Genomic DNA, 22,383 nt, shown 5'->3' with positions numbered 1-22,383 from the left:
CAAATACAAGACAGTGTAATTTGCGGAGACGTATATACACTTGAGTTGTTTGTTTGGCGAAAGATTATTAGAATCGATTACACGGTGACGAGATGTCATGATTTTAGTCTTTCTGTAGTTCCTCTAGCTCGTTGCTGCTTGATGCCTTGGCGAATCAAATATACTAGAAGAGAGGAATTATATAAACCTATACCACTCATGTTCATTTCCTATCTGGAGATTCAATTTGTGGATACACCCTATATGCTGCAGTAACACGAGATCCATTTGACGTGACAGTATATAGTGGGCAGTCTAGAATAAGTTATTGAAACTATAGGAGTCTGTGATAAACCCAGCTATTTGATTTTTTTAATGAATGTCCAGGCACGGTGGAGCACCCCAATTTGCATCTCATTATGGCCCCGTTCTATTTGAATTTCCAACGGGCATCCACGGCTGCCCGAAACTGTGTGCATGAAAAAGACAAATCTTTACCTTCTCCTTGTGCCGCTATGCGTGCCGCTAGTAAAGTCAAACTTCCCACACTATCTAAGTTTTTAAAAACCTTCCTTTTGATGAAAAAAATTATGAAATTTGCTGCACTAGAACTTGAGATATTAAAGCGTTTTGAAAATCACCTCTCGCAAAACATGCTCTCTGTTTTTTTCCGACTGGACTATGGCCGGGCTTCAATGTGTCCGAAATTGGCAACATAAGTTTATCAGGCCTCAATCCATATGTGGTGAAAGTTTTCACTTGGTTCCACCTGTACTTTTTGAGAAATCAACTTGTTTCTACAGGGTTTGGAATAGAAAATTGTAGTCAGCGAAACAATTGAAAATGACGTCATTTCTTTTCCCGTAATATTGGGCATGCGTGGTACAGTACGTGAGATTCAGGATTTCGTGCTCATTGTTGGTTTGCATGTGACGCAGTCAATTTTGCTGAGTGTCGCACGGCGGTGACTGCTGAGCTGCTGCCGCGCACGCTGCATGCAGCAAAGCGTTGTGTGTGCTGTGACATGCAACGCTACAGTCACGCGATTACATATACATGGGACCGACCTGTACGCTTTGCGTTCGTGTCATTTTTGACATCACCTTCTGTTTTTTTCCGACACAACCATGGCCGGGAATATTACGGTATGACATTTAAAATGCAAGCAGATAAATAAATTTCGGTGTACTTTGTTCGAATGGCGCTTTGGTTCCGCAATCACACTTCGTGAATTTTAGGATGATTTTCGAGGCATATTTTTGGCAATTGTGCTCGCCAGGTTTTCGCTAAAATTTCACATTTTATCATTGTCAAATCCTTTAATATGTTATATGTGCATATTCGGACATGTTTTCAAATTCAAATTAACTCAATTTTAATCCGAAAATAGGTTTCCTTAAATTGTTATTAGCTTGAAAAGTTGTTTACTTTTTCTCAACTACGCGAGTACATGTTGTTTACTTTATGCAAATGAGGCTCGGCTGCCGATGGATTTCTGCGAGATAATTGGGGTGCTCCACCGCGCCTGTGTCAAGATAAAGACAAGACAACTGGTAATGATGTGAAGATACTTCGTTCCATTGGGTGATCGCGTTCGTGTCGGGTGGTCGCGTTATACGACCTTTCGTAGATTATATGTCCTTGTGTACGAAGGGTCGGATGGAGCGTTCGAGAATTAAATCTCTGTTGTTTACGAAGTATCGGGTCCAGCTTACCCGAATTTTTGCGAATAAACCAGTTACGAATGTTTGCGTGTTTTACGCAATAGTATTACTAGGCTTTTACTTGGTAAAGCGACCACCCGACGTGAACGCGATCACCCGATGGAACGAAGTAAACCATAGCACTCGGATATGATTGAGTCTAGTCTTACACTTTAAAGGGATGGTGTAGTATTGGTGGAAATGAGGATTGGGCTTTTAACTTTTTGCGAAATACCAAGAAACCACTTATAAAATAATACAGTGCACATCATTCTAGGAGGAATTCAAAGCTTATTAGATTCAAATCGGATTTGGAATGGCTGAGACATCAAAAAACAGAGTAAAACAAAGCGATTCTAATAAACGGTGGGACTCACCTTTTATCAGAATTGCGTTGCTGATATCTCGGCCATTTCAGAACCAATTTTCATCAAATAAACGTTGAATCCCTCTTGGAATTACATGCTCTTTCATATTTCATGAGAGATTTTTCATTATCTCACAAAAAAAAAAGAACGTTAGAAACTTGAAGTTAGGTCTCAGCCAAAATTTTACGATCCCTTTAAGCCCAGCAGTAATTATAAGCGTGCTTCTTGCATCATCTGGCACGTGGAATTATTTTGCAACCACACTGATTGACCGGCACCGATCGTGGACTCAATCGGGACTATCCTATCAGATCGTATTTGAACGGGAGACCAGATCGTCACAGATTGTATTGCTTGAAATAGACCAATCGTGACAATATCGCATCCAAGCGTACGAACACGTATCGACTCGCATCAATATCTTGTATCCAAACGTGAAATTTCAAAAGAGTTGAACAAAACTTCCACGATCAGTTACGAACGTCCCATCGTGGCGTACGTAATGGATCGCACGATGGTGGGAACGCCGCTTTCTGCAATCATAGCTTCGTTCGCCATGGAATTTCTCGGAACAGCAGGAGATTGATATAGATAGGCTGATCCGGAGAAGTAGGCCTACGAGCTCCCACGAGCTTTAAAGTAAGTCACAGTTCAATATGGCGACCTGTCACGAGTTGTATTCCTCCAAGAGACTCGACACCTGGGGGGATACAACTATTCTGTCTCTGCATTTTTGCACCACACGTCACTAATGAGTGCACACAAGAGCAAGAATGGCATTTCCGTACTGCAAAACACTCATTCCTACAGCAGTGATTGACGTAACTTACACATCCTGATTATCTGACATCATCTTCATAATCAGGGAATCTTCAGCGTTCACGCCAGGTCCCGTTGCTATATAAAAGCGTAGTATTTGATCACGTCTCTCTCTCCATCTCTCTCTCTCTCTCTCTCTATCTCTCCCTCTCCATCTCTATTTTCTGTCTCTCTTTGCTATTCTCGCTTCTCGCTTGCGATTCATCTAAAATGCGCCTCGAGAATTTCCCCGCATTCCTATTAATGCGGTAAAACGGTAAAGTTATGAGGGTCTGTCGACCCTAGGGCCCAATTATCTGGTGCAGCTCTTCCTTCATGTACCGTCAATAGACCTCGCGTGCAAAGTTAAAAACAGACAAACAAACACACAAACAAGCCCAACACACAACAACAGTAAAACTTGACCTAGAAATCTAAAAGCAGTTGAGCTTCGCACAAATAATGATTCCATATGAATATGATTACAAACTGGGGGCCCATGGGGACATATTGTTTATCGAGATCAATTGAGTAATGAGCATTTTCTTGCTGAGTTTAACTGGGTGCATAGATACCCAATTGGCAATCACATGGGGAAAATGTGATACAGAAGCACTAGGTTATGAGTGGCAAGTTATACGCTTTTATGCATAATGAGTGCGGCTGCGATAGTCTCACTCCAAGGCACTTTAGAATCAAATAAACTTCATGATAATCACCCTCAGGGGAGTATAATGGCTGTTTGTAGTGCGAACCCAGCGGCACATAGACGACTACTTCGCACCGCCACTTACGCTTGATATTGTTCTTCATTCTGTTTGGGCATTTGTATGTGTGTTACGGGGACCGTAAGATTGTAGAACGATAGAATATCCGAGGTAAGCTATTTCCAATGATACTCAATGGTATACAATAAAAATCAACATGAAAAATGTATGCATTGCATAGCAAAGACTACGAGTAATTCAGTAGGCCAAGTGATGAGAGCGATCCAGTGGGTAATATGTGCTCACAACGACGTCAGAGATAACTGTATGATATGCGACGTTGTAAAAGATTAAAAGAGGTAAGAGGCACAATTAAAAAAAAAAACGACAGCAAGTGGCTTATCCTGAGTTTTGCTCGCTGTAGGTATAAACGTGATTCACCTTCAACTATAAAACAGGCGTACTGGATATTGCAAACGACTGACAATCGTCATGACTTTTCCCTTTTTATTTAGTTCCGCCTATTAGTCATCGTGGACAGAATGCTTACTAATGTTTGTTGCTCGCTAAAGGTTTTTGTTTTTGGAGGACTATCGCGCTGTCAAAATCAAGGCATTCTACATCAGATCGTGAGTCCATTTCCGATAAAAATAATACGTTCTTGGTGCATAATCATGTCTGAACGATCATGACAGTATTGCTCCTCAAATTTTACAAAATATGGTACACTTAACATTCAATTTGGTGTTGCAAGATAAGGAAACTGTCAATAACTGTCTGCGTCTGATTGCAAGCACAGTATATAGATGAGCCATTCACGTCACTTCTGCACAACATAGGCCTAACCTTGTATCGCGTGAAAGATATACATTATAATAGAGTGATGATAACAATGCCATTGTTGATGTTACCTGCTTCGACGCTATAAAGTATGCGAACTTAGACAAATACCCCATTCACAGATCGCAGAGTGGCAAGTTATTGGTCAGTGGCAACTGAAGAATGAGCAATAACACAACATGGCTGTACCCCAAGTATAGTCACCCTGATTACCACAAACATTTCCAATTGACTTTCTCTTAGAGAGTCGCTCTTAAATCCAAGTTTAGATGCCAGATTGAAACATCACTAAACATGCACTACACTGGTTAAGACGTTTCACAACGATTAAGTCGTAAGAGTTTGGGTTTGTTCTTCTTTTTTTTTCCTGATCCGAAAGCACGTGATATCGAAAGATACTGATACTTTTCTTCGAAGTGAAGTTCCTACTCTTTCAGCCAGATGTCATTCATGCCATACGAAAGACCTTGTCTTGTAACAAGTCATAAGCTTGGATCAGTTCGAGTAAAATGAATCTGTATATTGAACAGAGACACGCACAACTTTAAATATAAATCAACTTCGCTTGAAAATTGTAGAAATGACTCTCGGGACACTATTTTTTACTTATGCGCTTGTGCGGCGTTACATTATCCCCACTTAATACCAACTTCTATCTTTAAATGAATAATCTGGCATTCTCAATGAAGGTATGCAGGTATTAATCTTGTTGTGTAACATCCGACAACATCAAATTCTCCCATGATCTCCTTAAAAGTGTATCGAACCCAGCGTTCGGAGAGCAAGGTATAAACTACCCACGTGACCGGTTGCCTTCAGAAAATAAGTATAGTCTACGCCGCTGTGGCGCCACTCCTGCTGCGAAAATCACTGATCAAAGAACTCCCTGGAACCCCCCTCCCCCCAAAAAAGGTTTGACTTAAACATGCACATCAAGATGTTTTTTCTTTCTTTCGTATACATGGTATAAGCAAAACACCTGTCTCTATTACCCATCATACACAATCCTTGAGGATATACACTCGATGATTATTCACCTCAGACTATCACTGAACAGCATGACACAAGCTGTATAAGGAAATGTTTTTTATGTGTTTTTTTTTGGGTTGTGTGTTGTGTGTGTGTGTGTGTGTGTGTGTGTGTGTGTGTGTGTGTGTGTGTGTGTGTGTGTGTGTGTGTGTGTGTGTGTGTGTGTGTTTCCTGTCTGTTCCCTGTTCTGAAACGAATGTAAACCCACTCACACACAATGTGTGGACATAAAGTTTTTTTTTACACAATTGAGCCTGGAATTCGGAGATGGGTAGTGCTTTTATTTCCAGTCTAAGGTGTTTATAGATTTAAGTTGGAGTCGGAAGATAGATAGGCTATACAGAACTATCAGTTTTCTTCCTTGATATTGTCATTACACCAAAAATATTGATACGAACCATAAATTCAGGAGACAGTGTTGTATTCCTTCATTATTTCTACATTGAACTATACCTGAGGAGGATAGATCGATACAGTGAAATGCATGCATGGGACTGAGTAATGTTTAAGAATAAGAATTCTCGGGGTATCGTGACACACTTTCTTGGCTGATTCAATATTGTCTTTCCCGTGTCCTCGCCCAGACCATCCATCAGAGCTTGAAAATCAAGCGGTTTTCTCTTCTCTCTGTCACTCTCTTTCTTTGCAACATGCATGTGCTTACTTCCGTTAACCTTGTCCGGCTTAACAGAAACCAAAAAAAAAAAAAGTGTTAATGTTTATATACTTTGTGTGTGTGCGTGCATATGTGTGTGTGTGACGTGTGTGTGTGTTTGTGTGTGTGTGTGAGAGAGAGAGAGAGAGAGAGAGACTGGATGAGCTGTCTTGGATGAGAAAAAGATATTAGGAAATGGAAGATGTAAAGAGGTTAGGGTGATAAAGGCGGGGCGCGGAGTGTAAGATATCTTGCGCCCTTCAAAAATTGCCCATACGTTCTCCTTATGTTAGGGGTAATGAAGTGGGTAAATCAGACGACGACTGCAATCAATCCAGCTGAAATGAAAGGCGAGTAAGCTAACATTGATCGACCCGAGCTAAACTCACACCTATGCATGTTTCTTCGAAGCCCTGGCGTCGGGAGACCCGAGGGGGGCATTTTGCACCGACACCGGCGGTGCGGGATTACCTGACCAAACGCTCTCTCGCCCTGCAACTTGAGCTGGCACCGACAACGCGAATGGCTGTATTTCTTTACAAGGTACACAATACTCGTCGCAGAGAGGCGCTTCGCCACAACGAGCAATAAATTGGTGCGCCGGAGCTTTGGCGGATGCCGTTGATCCTCTACGGCTGCAGAGTGTCACTAGAGGCTTTAGGCGACCAGGCCTCAAGGCTTGCAAATCGACAAGCCCTGAACACGTATCGCTATTCAGCCTCCAGGCATTGCCATATAGCGCCCCTCCTTCGCGCGAGCTACCCTAAGAGCCACCATCAGAGCCAATTCTTGGGAAACAGAGCCGTAATGACGATGTCTCGGGTCGGCGCCCCTCCTCATCCAGCTTCTGAGAGCTCTGCCTCCGACAAGAAACCAATATCGCCAGTAAACGAGAAAGTAATTTGCGACAAACCGTAGTGAATTAGTCGTGGTCTTCGAGTTGATAGTGGAAGCAGTCGGATAGGATATCAAGACCGGGGGCCAGTTGGCCAGTGAGTAGCAACTTGACGCTAGCTCACCCCTTCCCTGGATTTCCCAACCAACCCCCCCCCCCTCCTCCGCTCTGCATTCCCTCTCCTACAACCTCCCGATGAGTAAGACGCGTTTGCCCTATCCATACCAAATTAATTCTATCGTGGTACAATTTCTGTGTGGGTAGGCAGTTTTAACTGTTGCTTTTTCTTCTTTTAAAAGTATTGCCTTCCTGTATGTTATACATGCATTACCTTTACAGCCACAACCTCTCTCTTATGTAGGATTATATATGATTATTTCCCTATATCTATTTATCTCACATGAAGTATATACTTGTAGGTGCTTTGAAGAACCAATGATGGTGGTTCTTAATGAAACATACAAAGAAAAGTTCGGAGGTGAGCTCAAACGCTCACTACCAAACTGAAGCAACCCCCCCCCCCTTCCATTATACACACACACACAGACACTCGAATATACACGCAAAGACGTCCATGCCAAGGAAATTAAACTTCGGGTTTTACTCTTTTGGCGAATGCATAGGTTATTTCATGAATATTGATTTGAAATATTCTTACTTGTACTCTGAGGCGAGAGCGAGAATGAAAGACAGTGATCATGCAGAGAAGTTGTTATTAGGTCACTAATTACCTGCTAGGTTAATGAAGGTTGTTAAAGTCACCTCCATTTAAGTGTAATCTCACCCCATGATGTTCAGCAAGCTGTCTTTGATAAGTTGAGCCAACTCAGATAAACAGGATGATAAAGGTTTTATTACGATTTGGTATAACACATTAGGTTATGGAGATATTGTTACATTGCACATAGGCCAACGTTTCTGTGATGATGTAATCGCATCGTATATCCCCGTTTATCTACGCATGGATATTCACTTAATAGGTTCCTGCAATCCAAATGTATCTTGATCGCTATTGATGACTTTACCTGACCAAATTACTAAATACTTCATTAAAGCATTATTAAGCATTTTCTTACTCTCTCATAGAGTAGGTGTTTCTACACCCTGTTAAGCCCCACTGCTAGAGAAAAATCCTCCAGATCATCTTTATTCATATCCCAGTTGCGACATCTACTATTGCTATCTGTTATCACTACCTGCACTGCCTCAAAACAGCGTCACATCTTTTTCTTTTTAAGTCACATCATGTAATATCTATCACATCACATTCCGTATACATGGTGAACGATCACCGATGCGCCCTTAGTGTTAATTCACTCATTATCGGCACATCAAAATATCGTCAGCACTGTATACAGACAAATTGCCAATGACGTCGACAGAGGTAGCCTGCGCCAAGAGAGCACTACAAAACAAAACAAAAAGAAAAGCCTGATTAAAATGAAAAACAATATACGTTAACAGGGTTAAGGTGGCTTGCTACCAGGTATTAGAGTGAAGATTAGCAGGTTATTGGTAAATTTGTGGATAAAGTGATGCACCGCTATATTGCAATAATGATATGAGGCTAAATCATAAAAAACACAACTGATTTATAGTCTTGCGAAACCCGTGCTTATTATCCACAAATTCAGAATATAATGTGCATGTATTCTGAATTTGTTATTTATTATAACAGCGTCGGGCGCTATTACAAAATGTTGCTAGGCGTGATACCTAAAAAAAAGCAGGCAGCAGATTACTGAACAAAGCGGAAAGTGAAAGGCTCTGAAAACTAGAAAGGAAAGCTTGTATTCACGAAGGGAGAGGCATTCAGGAGCAGAATGAAAACTAGTGACATAATTCAACCCAGAATAAAGTGTAACCAGGGGAAAACAAAGGGTTGGAGGGATCATGTTCAGATTAAAAAAATGCTGCTAAGTTGATGCATATAACATGAAAGTCTTCTCTTTTTTTTTTGTATTCATGGGTGGATGGCCGTTCACGGGATAATGATTTCAATATTAGTAGAAAATATGGGCCCATGTAATACAATAGTGATGTTTTTGCCGAGGGAATTCAAGTTGACAGAAGAATTACGTTTTGTTGAGTTTTAACTGAGTCCCTGCACGGTATCGCATTGAGCAATGTAGGTCTTTAGTTCAAAAAGTCAGATATAAAAGCTCTTACGTCGAATTACATTTATTATAACGGTGTAAAATCATTAAAATGTTTCGTATCATGCAGGAGAAGTGCGTATGAAAGAGGACTGGCGTATCACAAAAAAAAAAGCACCACAAACATGATATCTGTGTGGGATGAGAATTCGATCGAACATGAAGCTTGAGTATGTCATAATGTGTCTCCCAACGTGATGAAAAATGTACGACAAGAAAGATCACCACGCCATTCTATCCTATCATCGATTATGTATATTATAAATCTTTTAGCCGCGCTTGTCCCCAAAAATCATGATTTATTGCTCTGACCACTTTCTAGAGGGAGAGAATCGACCTGCCCGTTCTTTAATTCATCCGGAATATTGATCTCTGAGACCCGGTACGTGTATGATTGTGTAATTCAAATTTGAGCGGAGGAATCAGGGTGAAAGGGCTCGGGTGTGTGTAGGTTAGAGAAAGAGGCTCTTTTTAAAGGAAATCGAAGACGGGAGTCAACTTTCCCGTCCTCCAGTTTTCGGTCTACCTTTTGAGCATGCATGCATTAAAACCACTATTAGCCATTGGGAGCAGTGATTTAAAGAAGATGTTTGAGTTCTCACATTTGATGCATAAAGAGATATAGAGGAGAGTTAAGTTGTATCACAAAACATCCTACCATATCAAAATTTCGCAATAAAGCCACAAATAATTAATATAAGGAGATATCACTATTTTTCTCAATAAACAATACCTGTAAAGGGCTTATTCTATAGAAATGATTTGATAAAACTATCGTTCAAAATTTTTATATTTAATAGTACTTAACATTGATTACATGCTCATTAACATTTTTACATTGGTTATTTCTATCTGTAACTCACATTTTAGAACTATTTTGAAGCACTAAAGCTGTTTTTTTTTTAATCTTCAAAAGGTAAATAGTAGATTTAAGCGCGGAAGGATATCTGGGTAGAGGTGACGAAATGTCTCTAATGCCTGAGTATGACGGTCAAGGCACGGTGGCTGACTGAAGTAGACGGAAAAGAAATTAAATGAATTAACATTAATCATTACCGCAATCATGGATTAATCAATAGACGAATAGGCCCATGGGTCGATGTTTGCACTGATGGATGGATAGATAAACAAGATAAGTGAATGGTAGGTGTAATGTGCATTCGTAGTGTTCCGATCGTTTGCAATCAGGTGATGCCTGATTGAATAGTGGAGATGTGTTTTTCAACTGGCATGCACAACCGAAGAATGCTCCCTAGCTAACTTAAAGTATTTCCTGTCGAAATTCAAGAAAAGTTAGATGATTGATTGATCGATCAATCAATTAATTGATGATATCTGTAGCAAATGTATTTATTTATCTTTTTTTTTCATTTTGACCCTTCAGGAGGGATGGAAGTCAAAGAGAGAATTTGTACATAGGAATAATAATGACAGTTCTACAGCACAATCTGTGTATGTATAACATGAACCAATGAATTAGTAAGAAAAGCGTAATTATATATTTCACAATGATATGTATAGACATTATCCTTATGCACCTTGTGTAGTGTGCATTCGACAATAAGAGGCAAAAAAAAAAAACTTACAACATGTCAACAGACAGTGCATCTATCATGACTATATTGTGATCCCTATTGGTAGACTTGTTACAAAAACTATTTGATAAAGAGTCTCTTCGTAAGAAACAAAGGAACAATTACAGAAAGAAAACGAAGTGCAGATGACTCCTTGCAAAATCCAAGGGGAAAAAAGGTTACATCCACGACCACGACAAACCCGCGAATTACATCCACCATCAGAGGTGTGCCGAACATTAGCCACCTTCAGGGCACTGCGGGACATTTACAAACTTGAGTCCGGCAATGCACACGTTACATTCTCCATGCACAAGAAAAATGCTGCAAGGAGTTCAAGGGTGTAATCAAATACTGAAGGAAAAGTGTCGAACAGTTTCCACAGAGGTGCACGATAGCATACCCGAAGGGGCCATCGACTGAGACACGTGGCTACGTGATGGACATATTTGCACATCAGGTAAGCATTCGTGGGAGACTGTTCGAGAATCATTCAGGAGGAGGAAGTTTGGAGGATAGCATCAACCGGGAAGATGCACTCAGTGTTTTCAAACCTCCACTTTTTGTGTTTCCCCCATTACGTCTGCTGGGATAAAACTCCCCTGACTGGAAGAAAAATGGGCGTGGATAGTGAGCATGCACCGATTGACAGGTGCGCTGGTTTCACGAGAACCTAAGGAAGCCAAATATGGAAGATCATACTGCTTGCCTAGTCACACTATTCCTTGTAATACATTTTTTAAGCTGTTTAGTCTCTATGTGTCTTGATTGGCCATACCGGTGTTTGACATGAAAAAAGCAGACACTTCTGGATCTACCGTTATCATTTCATGCATTGTAATCATTACTAGTAGTATTATCATGAGAATGATAAGCGTTCAATCATTACTCGTGTATTAATAATTGTACCATTTCCATTATTGTAATGAACATTGTTATCATTTTCATTCCACGCGAAAGTCTCGATGATGAAACCAAACTGAGCAAAAGCGTAAAAATTGATTGCATTTTCTCTTTCGAGAGCTGTGGATTAAAAGTAAAGAAGGCATGCTTCATCAGGAAATGAATTAGATTTCCTCAACTCATGGTGTATGATATGCAATAATTTACCTGTAAACCGATAGTTTCGTAACTCGCGTGAGATTGCTCAGTTCGAGCAGGGAGGTGGTATCTTCCACCTCCCTGGTTCGAGGGCCTCATTATCAAAACTTACATGAGATGGCTCCTGCTTCCCTCCAATGGAATCAATTATGCTGTGCAATTCGAATTTTCCCCTTGAAGAATGTGTAGAGATTTAAATTAGTGTCGATTCAAGTCAGCTAAAGTAGTTTGTCTTTCTGATAATGTCAATTAGGTATTTATCATCAAAAAGACAGATTATCCAATGGTATGCCTGAAGGCTTACACTTTAGTAAACAGCATCAGTATACGAAGCCTTTGCGATCGATAAAGTACAATCAATAGATCAAACTGTTTCCCCCCACCACAATCACGTGATTCCCACGCCTCTCACAGAGGGTCTGTCATCAGAATGCACGAGCGACCGGGGGTGAAAACCGCGACGTCGATGTGCAAAGGGATGCCTCGGTTTATTCACGGCGTCCGACGGGCGGAACCGAGGACGGACCCTGTCGCCCGTGTTCTGGCATTGATCGGTGTCGGTTTACCGTCCCCTTCCTGTCGAGATGTTGACCCCCACCCCTCTGCCATGCATATCATACACCAACGATTTTATAGAAATAGAAGAGAAAAAAGAACAAAGGGAGGAAAAGAAAGAACAAAAGAATTGTAGGGATTTTCTCACAATGAAATTACTATCCCCAAAATAAATATGTGAATCTAGATGAAAACAATGTCGACAGCAATACAAACGGGATGAGCTGTACAGAATATCAAATAAAGAAATACACAAACGTGTGCTAACGTAACAGGTTAAATTTGTATACTGGTATGTTTGTTATCGCGGTTGTGAACTAACGAAGGAATATTTGATGTGGACGCTTTTTGTTAAAACAACAACAACCAAGAAACACAGCTGTCATTATTATCAGTGAGAGTCAAAAATGCCACATAGACCAACACATGACACTCTTCGTTCTGTTGCATATTTCACCATATAGAATAACTCTTTTGTGAATAACTCTTTTGTGTAGCAAAGTCAGTTCTTATTCGTGTCTCGAGGTGTCAATTTTCAATGTTTTCGGAAAACTCGGTTCACAATGTTATGAAATTAATAACCCTTGCTGATAGCATGATGCATTATTTGTGGAAGATGTGAGTTGTATTACGAATGTAACAAATGTCTTTCATCCAGTTTAAGGAAAGAAATTGCGATGCCTGTTGCCAGTTAATATTTGTTGGAAAAAGGATGATAACAGTCTTCGCTGTCAACGTAATCTGCTGCAGGGCTGGGAAAAGAGACAGGGGGATGGTACTCGGTGGTATTTTGCCCTTTTTTATCATTGCTTTTATGTGATATAGATGTCACACACGTTTAATTTACAAGTGATACTGACAGCGTTAAACAAAGCAAGTAAATTATAGTGTCAATCCGCAAATTTCAAAGGCAATAGTTCAATAGTTACAGCGAATCACGGTGTTGATGCGCCTCCTAATAGTGAAGTCTAGCCCATGGTAGGCGACATGCATTCGCGTAGTAGAACAAGAAAAACGTTCAATTCTGAGGTAATTGATATGTCAAGTGGGATAGCAAAAAAGACGATCGTGGCTTTGGGACGCCACACCAGCCGCCGCGTGTGAAGGATTGCCAGCGAGCTGTAAGCTGCAATTTGCCGGTGCGTAAGTAAACAGGACGTGCCCCGTCGACACGCAGCGGCGTCCGGGAGAAAAGCCGAAAATAACCCTCGTTTTTCTTCCGATTACAAATTACTTCAGGGGTACAAATCATCCACACAATAAAGCTGTCATTTGGCTGCAAGAGTTAAGTGCTCCGAATTCTGGGGTCCATCTGTTGTGCGGCTTCTGGGGAACGATTTTGAGTAAGAACCGGGCGATTTGAAATCCATCATACTCGAAGGAAGTAGACTCTTTCGACATGGGACTCTCCAATCACTGTCGTCACAATGATTATATCTTCTTCCAACTCCAGTTTTGTTTTGCTAACACTTCAGGAAAGTCTGGATTCTCTATTTCTCTCAGAACGCAGGGATATTCAACATAACGGATAGAAAGAGCTCGCCTGCCAGTGCCTGCAACTCTCTCGGGGAACATCAGACATGGGGAATGAAGTCTGATGTGTGTTGTGTGAAAAAGAGAAAGTGAAGGCTATTGAGAGGTTAGCTTGTATAATGGATCATTTGGATATGATAGACGGATACTCTCCCCCTGTACGCAAAGGACTTCATTTCTTTGGAGTGGGTGTTTATGTACAGTATATGGGATGGAAGAGAGTCAGGTATCCGAAGGTCAAACCCTTTAATGCAGCGAATAAAGAACATACTGAGAAGCTCTATCATGGTCAGCTGCTATGATCCAGATACAATTCGTAACTGAAAAAGAAATTCAAATGAGTAGGTTAGGTATATAGTGGTAATTGGTTTGAGCGTTTCTACTGCTCAAACTGGAATTCAAATTGAAAATGAAGCTCGAAGCGCAACATTGAAACGTTGACGAGGAAGAGTCTACATACAATGTTGCATTTTCAAGCATGTTAGTTGTCTAACCATCAACGTACGAGGTTGGGACCCATAGCGTCCTTTTAATATCATGTGAGTAATTGCAGTGACATTTTTCACTTAAAAGAACGAAGCACCAAGGTTAGCAGACAAACTCATAACAGCTGTCATGTTGAAAAAAAAAAAGCTTTGTTAACTGAAAGATTGTGGGGTACCAAGGTTATTGGACATACAACAGTTGTCATGTTCTAAAAACAAACAAAAAACGTTTTATTAATTGAAAAAGTGTAATTATTGTGCGGAATTGACTGAACACTTAATGCCCCGTTAACTGGCATAATGCTGTTTGCGCGCGCTTTCACTTTGGGTATTCGCAACAGGTGTTCAAACCTTTTATCCAATTAACGATCATCCCGTGCGTAAATTAGTGCACGTACACCATGCCATGAGACCTTTCGTGGGCCTAGAAAATGTGTTCGAGTGACCAGACGACGCATTGGTAATCAATGGTAGTGTCAAGCCAAATTTCGGCCCCTCGTAGAGTCTTAAGAAGGATAATCAACACGAAAAAAAAAAAGTAAGACGAAGAATTCTTCGCATTTCCTGTATAGATTTTCTCCGTGGAGAGGAGCCGGCGAGTGCCCCACCCCACGAGTCACCTGGGGCGGTAGACTGGCTTTGTTGAATCACCTGCCCCGAAGGTGTATCGCTACGGAGAAATCGAGAAAGTTCAAGTGCAGTCATTTTCGCCATGGAGACGTTGTCAATCGCCAAACGCTTTTACCTCGCGGCTTTATTCACCCCAATTGCATGGCATTAGCCCTTGCGTCTAATCCCATATGTCCCCCCCCCCCCATCTCTCTCTCTCTCTCTCTCTCCCGCTTGTTCTCATTTTCACTTTCTGTATCTTTCTCACTTTCTTCCGAAACTTGGATTAAAAAAAAGAAAAACAAGATTACTTCATAACGTAATCTATAGTGAAGACTATAGAATTCACGTACATAATCGCCGCATGAATTAATCTACAAGCTCTAAGAAGCGGTACTCTGAGGGATGATGGTATTCTTTTATACTTATTGCATGATGGTGGAAATCATATATAATTACGCGTATATATATATATATATATATATATATATATATATATATGTTCGTGTGTGTTTGTGTGTGTGTACTTGTATTTGGACGCGTGAGTGCGTGTATGTGACATTTTCGTATTCCTGTACTGACTCGTTGACTGTATGTCTGTTTGGATCGAAGTCCATGGATTTATACCATCTTCTCCAGAAACATTTTGAGATTGACTTCATTTAAGAAAAAAAAAATATACCTGTGAGGGGGAAAAAGATCCGGGATCTATACATGGTAGCATTATATGACTGTAGCTCTAGAAAAGTATGCTAATTTGCAAGGTTAGAGGTCATCCCAAGACCCGAATTGTAACGAATCAAGAAATGTTCTTTTTTGTCTAGAGGAGCAGTTTGGAAGTATAGGATCATCAATGTTTCAAGCGATTTCTGTCCTTTTCCAAGTCTTCAATATTTTGTTCGGAAGATTGGCCATCGCTTCACTCAACTCAGCCTATCCTTGTTACGGTCCGTCTGTGTAGTAAACATGTCTCTACCCATTTACTGTGTAAAATTTGGGTGACCGAGAGGGTTTTGAATTGACATGTATTTCTGTCACGGATCGATCAGCGCAAGCTGTACGCTGTGGCGGCACATTTAGAAAAGGTCATAGGCCTACAATTTGCGAGAACGTGCAATACAGTCAGAGAAATATTACGGATTCGATTTAAGATGATAAGGTCAGGCAAGAATCTTATGCCATGATGGCCCAGGCTGTCGTAAATGCACTTTTAAGTCACCCTGCATAACGAACCTCTTCGGGGTGACCGTCGCTGTGTATCGCATCTTTCTGTCGGGAAAGATTTAAAGATCGTAACTCTCAAATGTGTCCGTGCACGGAAGTGAAATGGTATATATATTTATATATATATCTTTTTTTTCATTCAGAAGAAAGAGAAACGGGAAGATATAGTGCTAACATAACAACGGTTGATGACAAGTATCCTTTGCACGGCAAGATGCCAACTAATTTCTTATCACTGTTACCAATCCCTTCACTTGAATCTGGTGTTGTCGGGCTGGATAAGAGAAGTCATTCTGAATACAGTCATTGCGCGTCATTTGAGAAAGAGGAGTTTATTACAGATTATGTGGCAAAGATGCTTGATCGTCGATTGGTAATGACTTGAAATTTGGCGCTCTGTCGCCTCTCTAACGATGAACTGGTGATTATCTAGCTGAGCGCCTCGCGTTGTACGACCATAGCTTGTATTTTGGAAATGATGGGTAAGTGGCTATTTACCACCTTCAGCCGCTGGTAAGTGATCAAAATGCGACGTGAAGTTTTGGAAATGGCAAAACGAGGGAAGAAACGGAGGATTTACCCAGGAGTATGTGATATTGGCACATCCAGAACTGTAAACTTTTGATAATGACTTTTTCGGAAGGAATGAAGTAGCAACCAAGACTCTAACACACACACACACACACACACACAAACAAACAAACAACAACAATGAAGAGATACCTTTATGTGAACTCACTTCGTCGAATAGGAATTTAGGTAATACATTGTACTCAGAGAGTAATCGCAAGAAAATGCTGCTTTGTATGAAATCTTTAAATCTGAAAGACACGGATCAGATGTGAGCAATATCGCACACTCATTAAGAATTTGGGCCATCTCTAAAACCCAAGTCGATTACGACACAAAGAGACCTCGAAGCAGAGCTCTCGGTGGCCGAGACGTCTTAGTTTGTATCAAATCGCTTACTGTATTCCATGCTGAAAATGTTATGGTTCGAATAATTTTCTGCTCTTTCTAGGTAAGGAAAGCAACTTCTTCAAGGGAAAGCATGGCATTTTGCATGTCTCAGAGGAGAATGATGAAAGAAATTATCTTAAAGACACGTGAAATCAATGATATTTTTTGCACAAAACACGTCATGTTATGACGCGAGAGATACGTAAGAAGGAAGACTCATTTACACATGATGAATGGCTTGCTGACGTTCTATGATCATATTTTGATTAATGCTTATTTGTTGTCATTTTGTATCCTTTTATACGCGACAATGCCTTCCTGATCTATATATATAAAGTTTCCTAGTGGTGTGTTCCATTTTCCAGATTTCCGGATTCTGGATTGAAAATTGTAAATGTCAATCCGAGAGCCGAGTAGCATTGTTGATTTTTTTATTTATTTTGTTTCTTTACGGGAAAACACTATGGTGACGAAAAACATTTGGTTTCGTCAAGAGATGTAGTAATATCCTACATGAATACTCGTCTACAGAGTGTGAAGTTTGTGTAGTTGTTTAGTTATACTTTGTCGGTGTTGTTAAACGACATGATTATACTTGTCATTTCAGATGAATATGCATGACAAACGTTGCAGAAATCTTTATTTCATCTGACTGGCTAATATAATCTAAGAATTATTTTCAATCGTTTCTCTCTTCCGCCTACATACAGTAATATTTCCACTTTTATGAGGAAAATGTTGACAAAAGACCGCAAACGAATTCAACGGCATGTCCTTCAATGCATTTAGAATTTGGACAGATTTGTCTCGCTGATCCTTCGTATTCCCCTCTCTGCGGGGGTATTATGCGAAATCGTAACTCGATATCTATGAAGATGATTACGTTCAAGCTCATTCATCCAAACGAGCGTTACATTTCTGGCCGAACCGCATTTTTAGTCGCGGGTACGGGTTGTTCAGTGTTTACTCCGGGGATTCGTTCTTCAGGTCGAACAAGTAAACTCAGCAATGTGCATTAGCCTCGTTTCAAGCCGCAAATCCCGTCCTGTCCTTTCCTGCATCTTGTTACTTTTTGAAGATCTCTACAATGGGATTATCGTGTCACCAGGGTCAGCACGAATTTGTTCGTAAAGCATTAAAAATTGGTCATGCCACAAGTGACGTGATTAAAATGATGTTAATCGCAAGACTGTATTTAATTATTACATTCATTGTTACTTCTAAAGAACAAAAAAGAGAAGAGAAATCTATTTCCTCAATCTTTGACCCATGAAACGCTTTCCTTTGTTCTTTGCAGGTGGCGAAAATGGTGCTCGTCGTAGTCCTGTGCTTTTTCCTGTGCTGGTGTCCGTTTTTCATCGTCAGTGTCACGGCCAACTTTTCCCACCTCCTCCATAAGCGCAATTACATGTTCTCGCTGCTACTGATACACCTCCTGGCTTTCGCCAACTCATTCATGAATCCTGTCATCTACGCCCTCATGAGCCAGGCCTTCCGCAGCGGCTTCTGGGAAATCCTCACCATCTGCTGCCCGCAATACCGGGACTTGGTGGCACCGAGCAGACATCACGGTGAGCGCCGGAGTGTTACGGCAGTCTCGCAGACTGAGGTGGCTCCGGAGCGCAACACTCACGCTAAGCGCGGCTACAACCGCTTCGTGCGTCGCGAGAGCACACAGTTCTCCGCCGTGTCAGACCATGACGAGGACCACATTGGAATGACGAAGCTGTCCAAGTCTGGAAACAACTCCAACAATAACAATAGAAAGCCAGTGGCATCAAGACCGAATCAGCCAGGACCAGATGCTGAGAGGAAGCAGAGAGCGGAGCGACTGCTTCACAAATTTCTCGACGAAGAGCCGCCGGAGAAGTCATCCGATACAGACGGCATTACCAAGGAGGACAATGAATGTGAGACGCCCCTCATAGGAAACGATGAACAGGAATACCAGAAGCAAAATGGCCCCAGTGGCATGCTCTTAAACACTGGCGCTGTCTGCCGTTGCAATGACCCGGATGAAAATGCAGTCAGAGTGGTCAGCGAAACGTCACACGGCACGGAAACGGGAACGCCAACCGGAGCTCAGACGAGGACGCCGGACACAAAACCCGAGCTGATCCGCCTCAGTGCCGGCGAATCAACAAGTCCAGCCTGGAAGTCAGCCAACGACACCACTTCCCACGAGAGGGCCGATCTGGGTGTACACGAAGGCGACACCGAGGCAAACGCGCACTTCTCGAGTAATATTCCGGAGATCGCTATACACTCCACATCTACTACTGATGTGGAACAACTCATGGACTGTGAGCAAGGCACCACATAGAACGCGCTGTCACCAACTGGATGCGGGGCAACGATTGCAGTCATCATAATAACAATGGAAGCGTTACTCTAAAATGCCTCTCACCTTGGCACGGAGATTCTTGCACGCATGCGCTGACGTCACTACCTGGACGATGCAACTGAACAAAAAAATGTGATTGATCTTGGAGACGAAACTTTCTTTCGAAGGGGTACACTGGATTTGCACTCGATTTGCACTGCACATCATATGCAGACTGAATACTTGGTACGCGGAAGGACAATGGCAGATGTACAGATCGTTTAATTTCTTATTTGGAGAGAGAAAGCTGTATTTTGTATACAAATCATCGACGTCGGGTTGAGATGATCTGAAGAGAGAAAATTGTAAATAATAATCACAATAGGCTTTCTAGTGTTCACTATTCAGTCCACGTTCACTTAATACAGACTAGTCTTGAAATTGTCACTATTTTGTCAGTGTCTGCATCCTTTGATTTCGAGTAAAACACAAATTAACGCAGTGTGACCATAATCAAAAACTGGTCAGTTTAACTTTTTAAATGTAACTGAGCCTCGATTATGATCCAACTGGGAGGGGGAAGAACAGCGATTAGCCATATTTCGTTGAAACGTGATGCATTGACTACCGTGATGGTCTCTCGTTCGGTAGTTTACTGCTTGAAATAATTAACTACGACTGTAATATATAGGACAAATTCCTCGTGTATAAACTGGGATTGTGGGAGCTAGAAAGAAGGAGGAGTACAAGTATGTGTCTGATTTTTGTAGATAATTTTGCATCACAAAGTAAAAGTAGATCACTGTATATGTGTGATATGTGTGTGTTCATTTTTAACAGATTGCATTGTTTGATAATCACTAAAACGGGTAACTTGGGCACCAAATCTAAGCGATACGAAACTTTAATGTTTAGATGTTCTCTGTTTGCTTCTTCATCACATCTGTGCAAACTCATAAAAATCAATGTGTGTTTACTGTTTGGTAAAATGACGCCAGATAACAAAAGAAAAACGCTTGTAGATTTTAGTGAAGTTCACTGATCTAACACTACGAACAATGCAATGCTTTAATAGCACACATGGTAGCATGGTGTCTTATCAGCTTGTTCATCTATCGAGAACACGTAAGGCAACATTCTGTCCTTGTTCAAGGATTTTGATGATATCTAGACTTAATGGAAACCTTTGTCGTTTCTTTCACAAGTATGTTTATTGGTCATTTTACTATTTCTGTTTCGCATGTTTAGTCGATACCACGTCAGTGCATATATGATAGTGAACGTGTTACCCCATTGAGCAATGCAATCGTATACGAAAATGTCAACAGCCTTCTTGCAACTGCACGGCAGATGTTGTGGTAGTACATTAAAGTCACTGCTAAAATTGACGGATGGGACTGTGAATTATAGTTAATTTCAGTTTATCTGAATTGATCGTAATGAGTGACATTTGCCGAGAGCCAACTAAAAATGTCCAACTCTCCTTTCAATTTTCCTCCAAATGCAGGAATTCCCCTTTATTTCTTTTGTTTCGCCATCTTTCACCAACTCATGAAAATAGTCACCTCATTATTAATTTTAAAAAGTGTACAATAAATATAAACGTACGTCTTATTTCACAAAATTTGAAAAATAATTTAATATCGTCAAAATACTAATATTTTACTTTCCGCTCTAAATTTGTCATTTTGATTAGTGGCTGTATCCTGTCAATGTTCACTCTGCTAATGCCTATAATTCAAGAAAGGGACATGTATTACCAAATCCATTATCCTTTTGTTTCACCCCTTCTTGATCGATTTTATGAAGCTGTAATTCTTATGATTTAATGGCGTAGTCAGCGGCAGTATGGCATTATTTAGTGTGTACAGCATGTAACATAACTTTCAAAGTGAACTTCACGACGAACACCTTGACACGTTTCCTATGGTCGAGGAAATCAGCATGTGTGACAAGTCCGTCAAATTGTATATTTTTGTGCAATCTCTTCTCGATGTTACTGAGGTCCGCGGCGAACTCTTATAAGATGAAGAAATGTTTCCTGTCCATAGTAATTCAATTTGATGAATTAACGTATTGTTACATGATATTATGCGTACACATGTATATATCATATGTAGAACATACACATTATCATTATCTAAATTATACACCTACATATGACCTGTATCATACACACATTCACACACACACACACACACACACACATATATATATATATATATATATATATATATATATATATATACATACATATATGTATATATATATATATATATATATATATATATATATATATATATATATGCGTGCGTGTGTGTGTGTATGTGTGTGTGTACCTGATTACCCCTATATTGATTCTGGAATAGCGCCTTTTTTAATTCTATACAGAGCGACCTCTTTTCGAGATATAGTGTCAATAAATCGTTGTTAAAGAAGGTGAACATAATTCTTCACTAATAGGCACTCCTACTCTAGGTCAACAGACAAGCATTGCAAAATTCGATCAGATTTAGGTAAGATTCACTTTCAATCGTCTCAAAACCAATGCGACCGAAGATGTACAAGTCATCGTACCTTTTTTCTTTTTTTTTTTTGCAATGTATCATTTTGTATAGCTCGTCCTTACAAAGTCTGCTGAAATGTCCTGTTTTCATTGAAATAAATGTATAGTTGTCGAAACATCACGTGCAGTGTAAAATCTGTTTTCATTCTCCAATTACCTGTCCACCACCCATGCATTGAAAAAAAAAGGAAACAAAAGTTCAAATCTTCTCAACATAGCCATGAGCATAGAATCGTAGTATTAGGAATTAGTCTCGACATTTGCTTGAGTAAGCATCTTTAACATGCCCCCATCAAAATATGGGCATTTGCCTCCCTCCCCAA

General features: G+C 40.6%; 1 protein-coding gene across 1 annotated transcript in view; it reads left to right on the top strand.

Moving 5' to 3' along the window:
- Positions 1-19,494, top strand: part of LOC140237132 (uncharacterized) — a 40,148-nt gene extending 20,654 nt beyond the window's left edge. Inside the window, exon 3 of the mRNA XM_072317078.1 lies at positions 18,469-19,494. Coding sequence (XP_072173179.1) covers positions 18,469-19,494 — 1,026 coding nt within the window. The remainder of the gene's footprint in view (positions 1-18,468) is intronic.
- The last annotated feature ends 2,889 nt before the right edge of the window (positions 19,495-22,383 follow it).

This window comes from Diadema setosum, chromosome 1 (assembly GCF_964275005.1).
Source record: "Diadema setosum chromosome 1, eeDiaSeto1, whole genome shotgun sequence".
Taxonomy (NCBI): domain Eukaryota; kingdom Metazoa; phylum Echinodermata; class Echinoidea; order Diadematoida; family Diadematidae; genus Diadema; species Diadema setosum.
The sequence above is the reverse complement of the archived record's forward strand: the minus strand, read 5'-3'. Positions and strand labels throughout refer to the sequence as shown.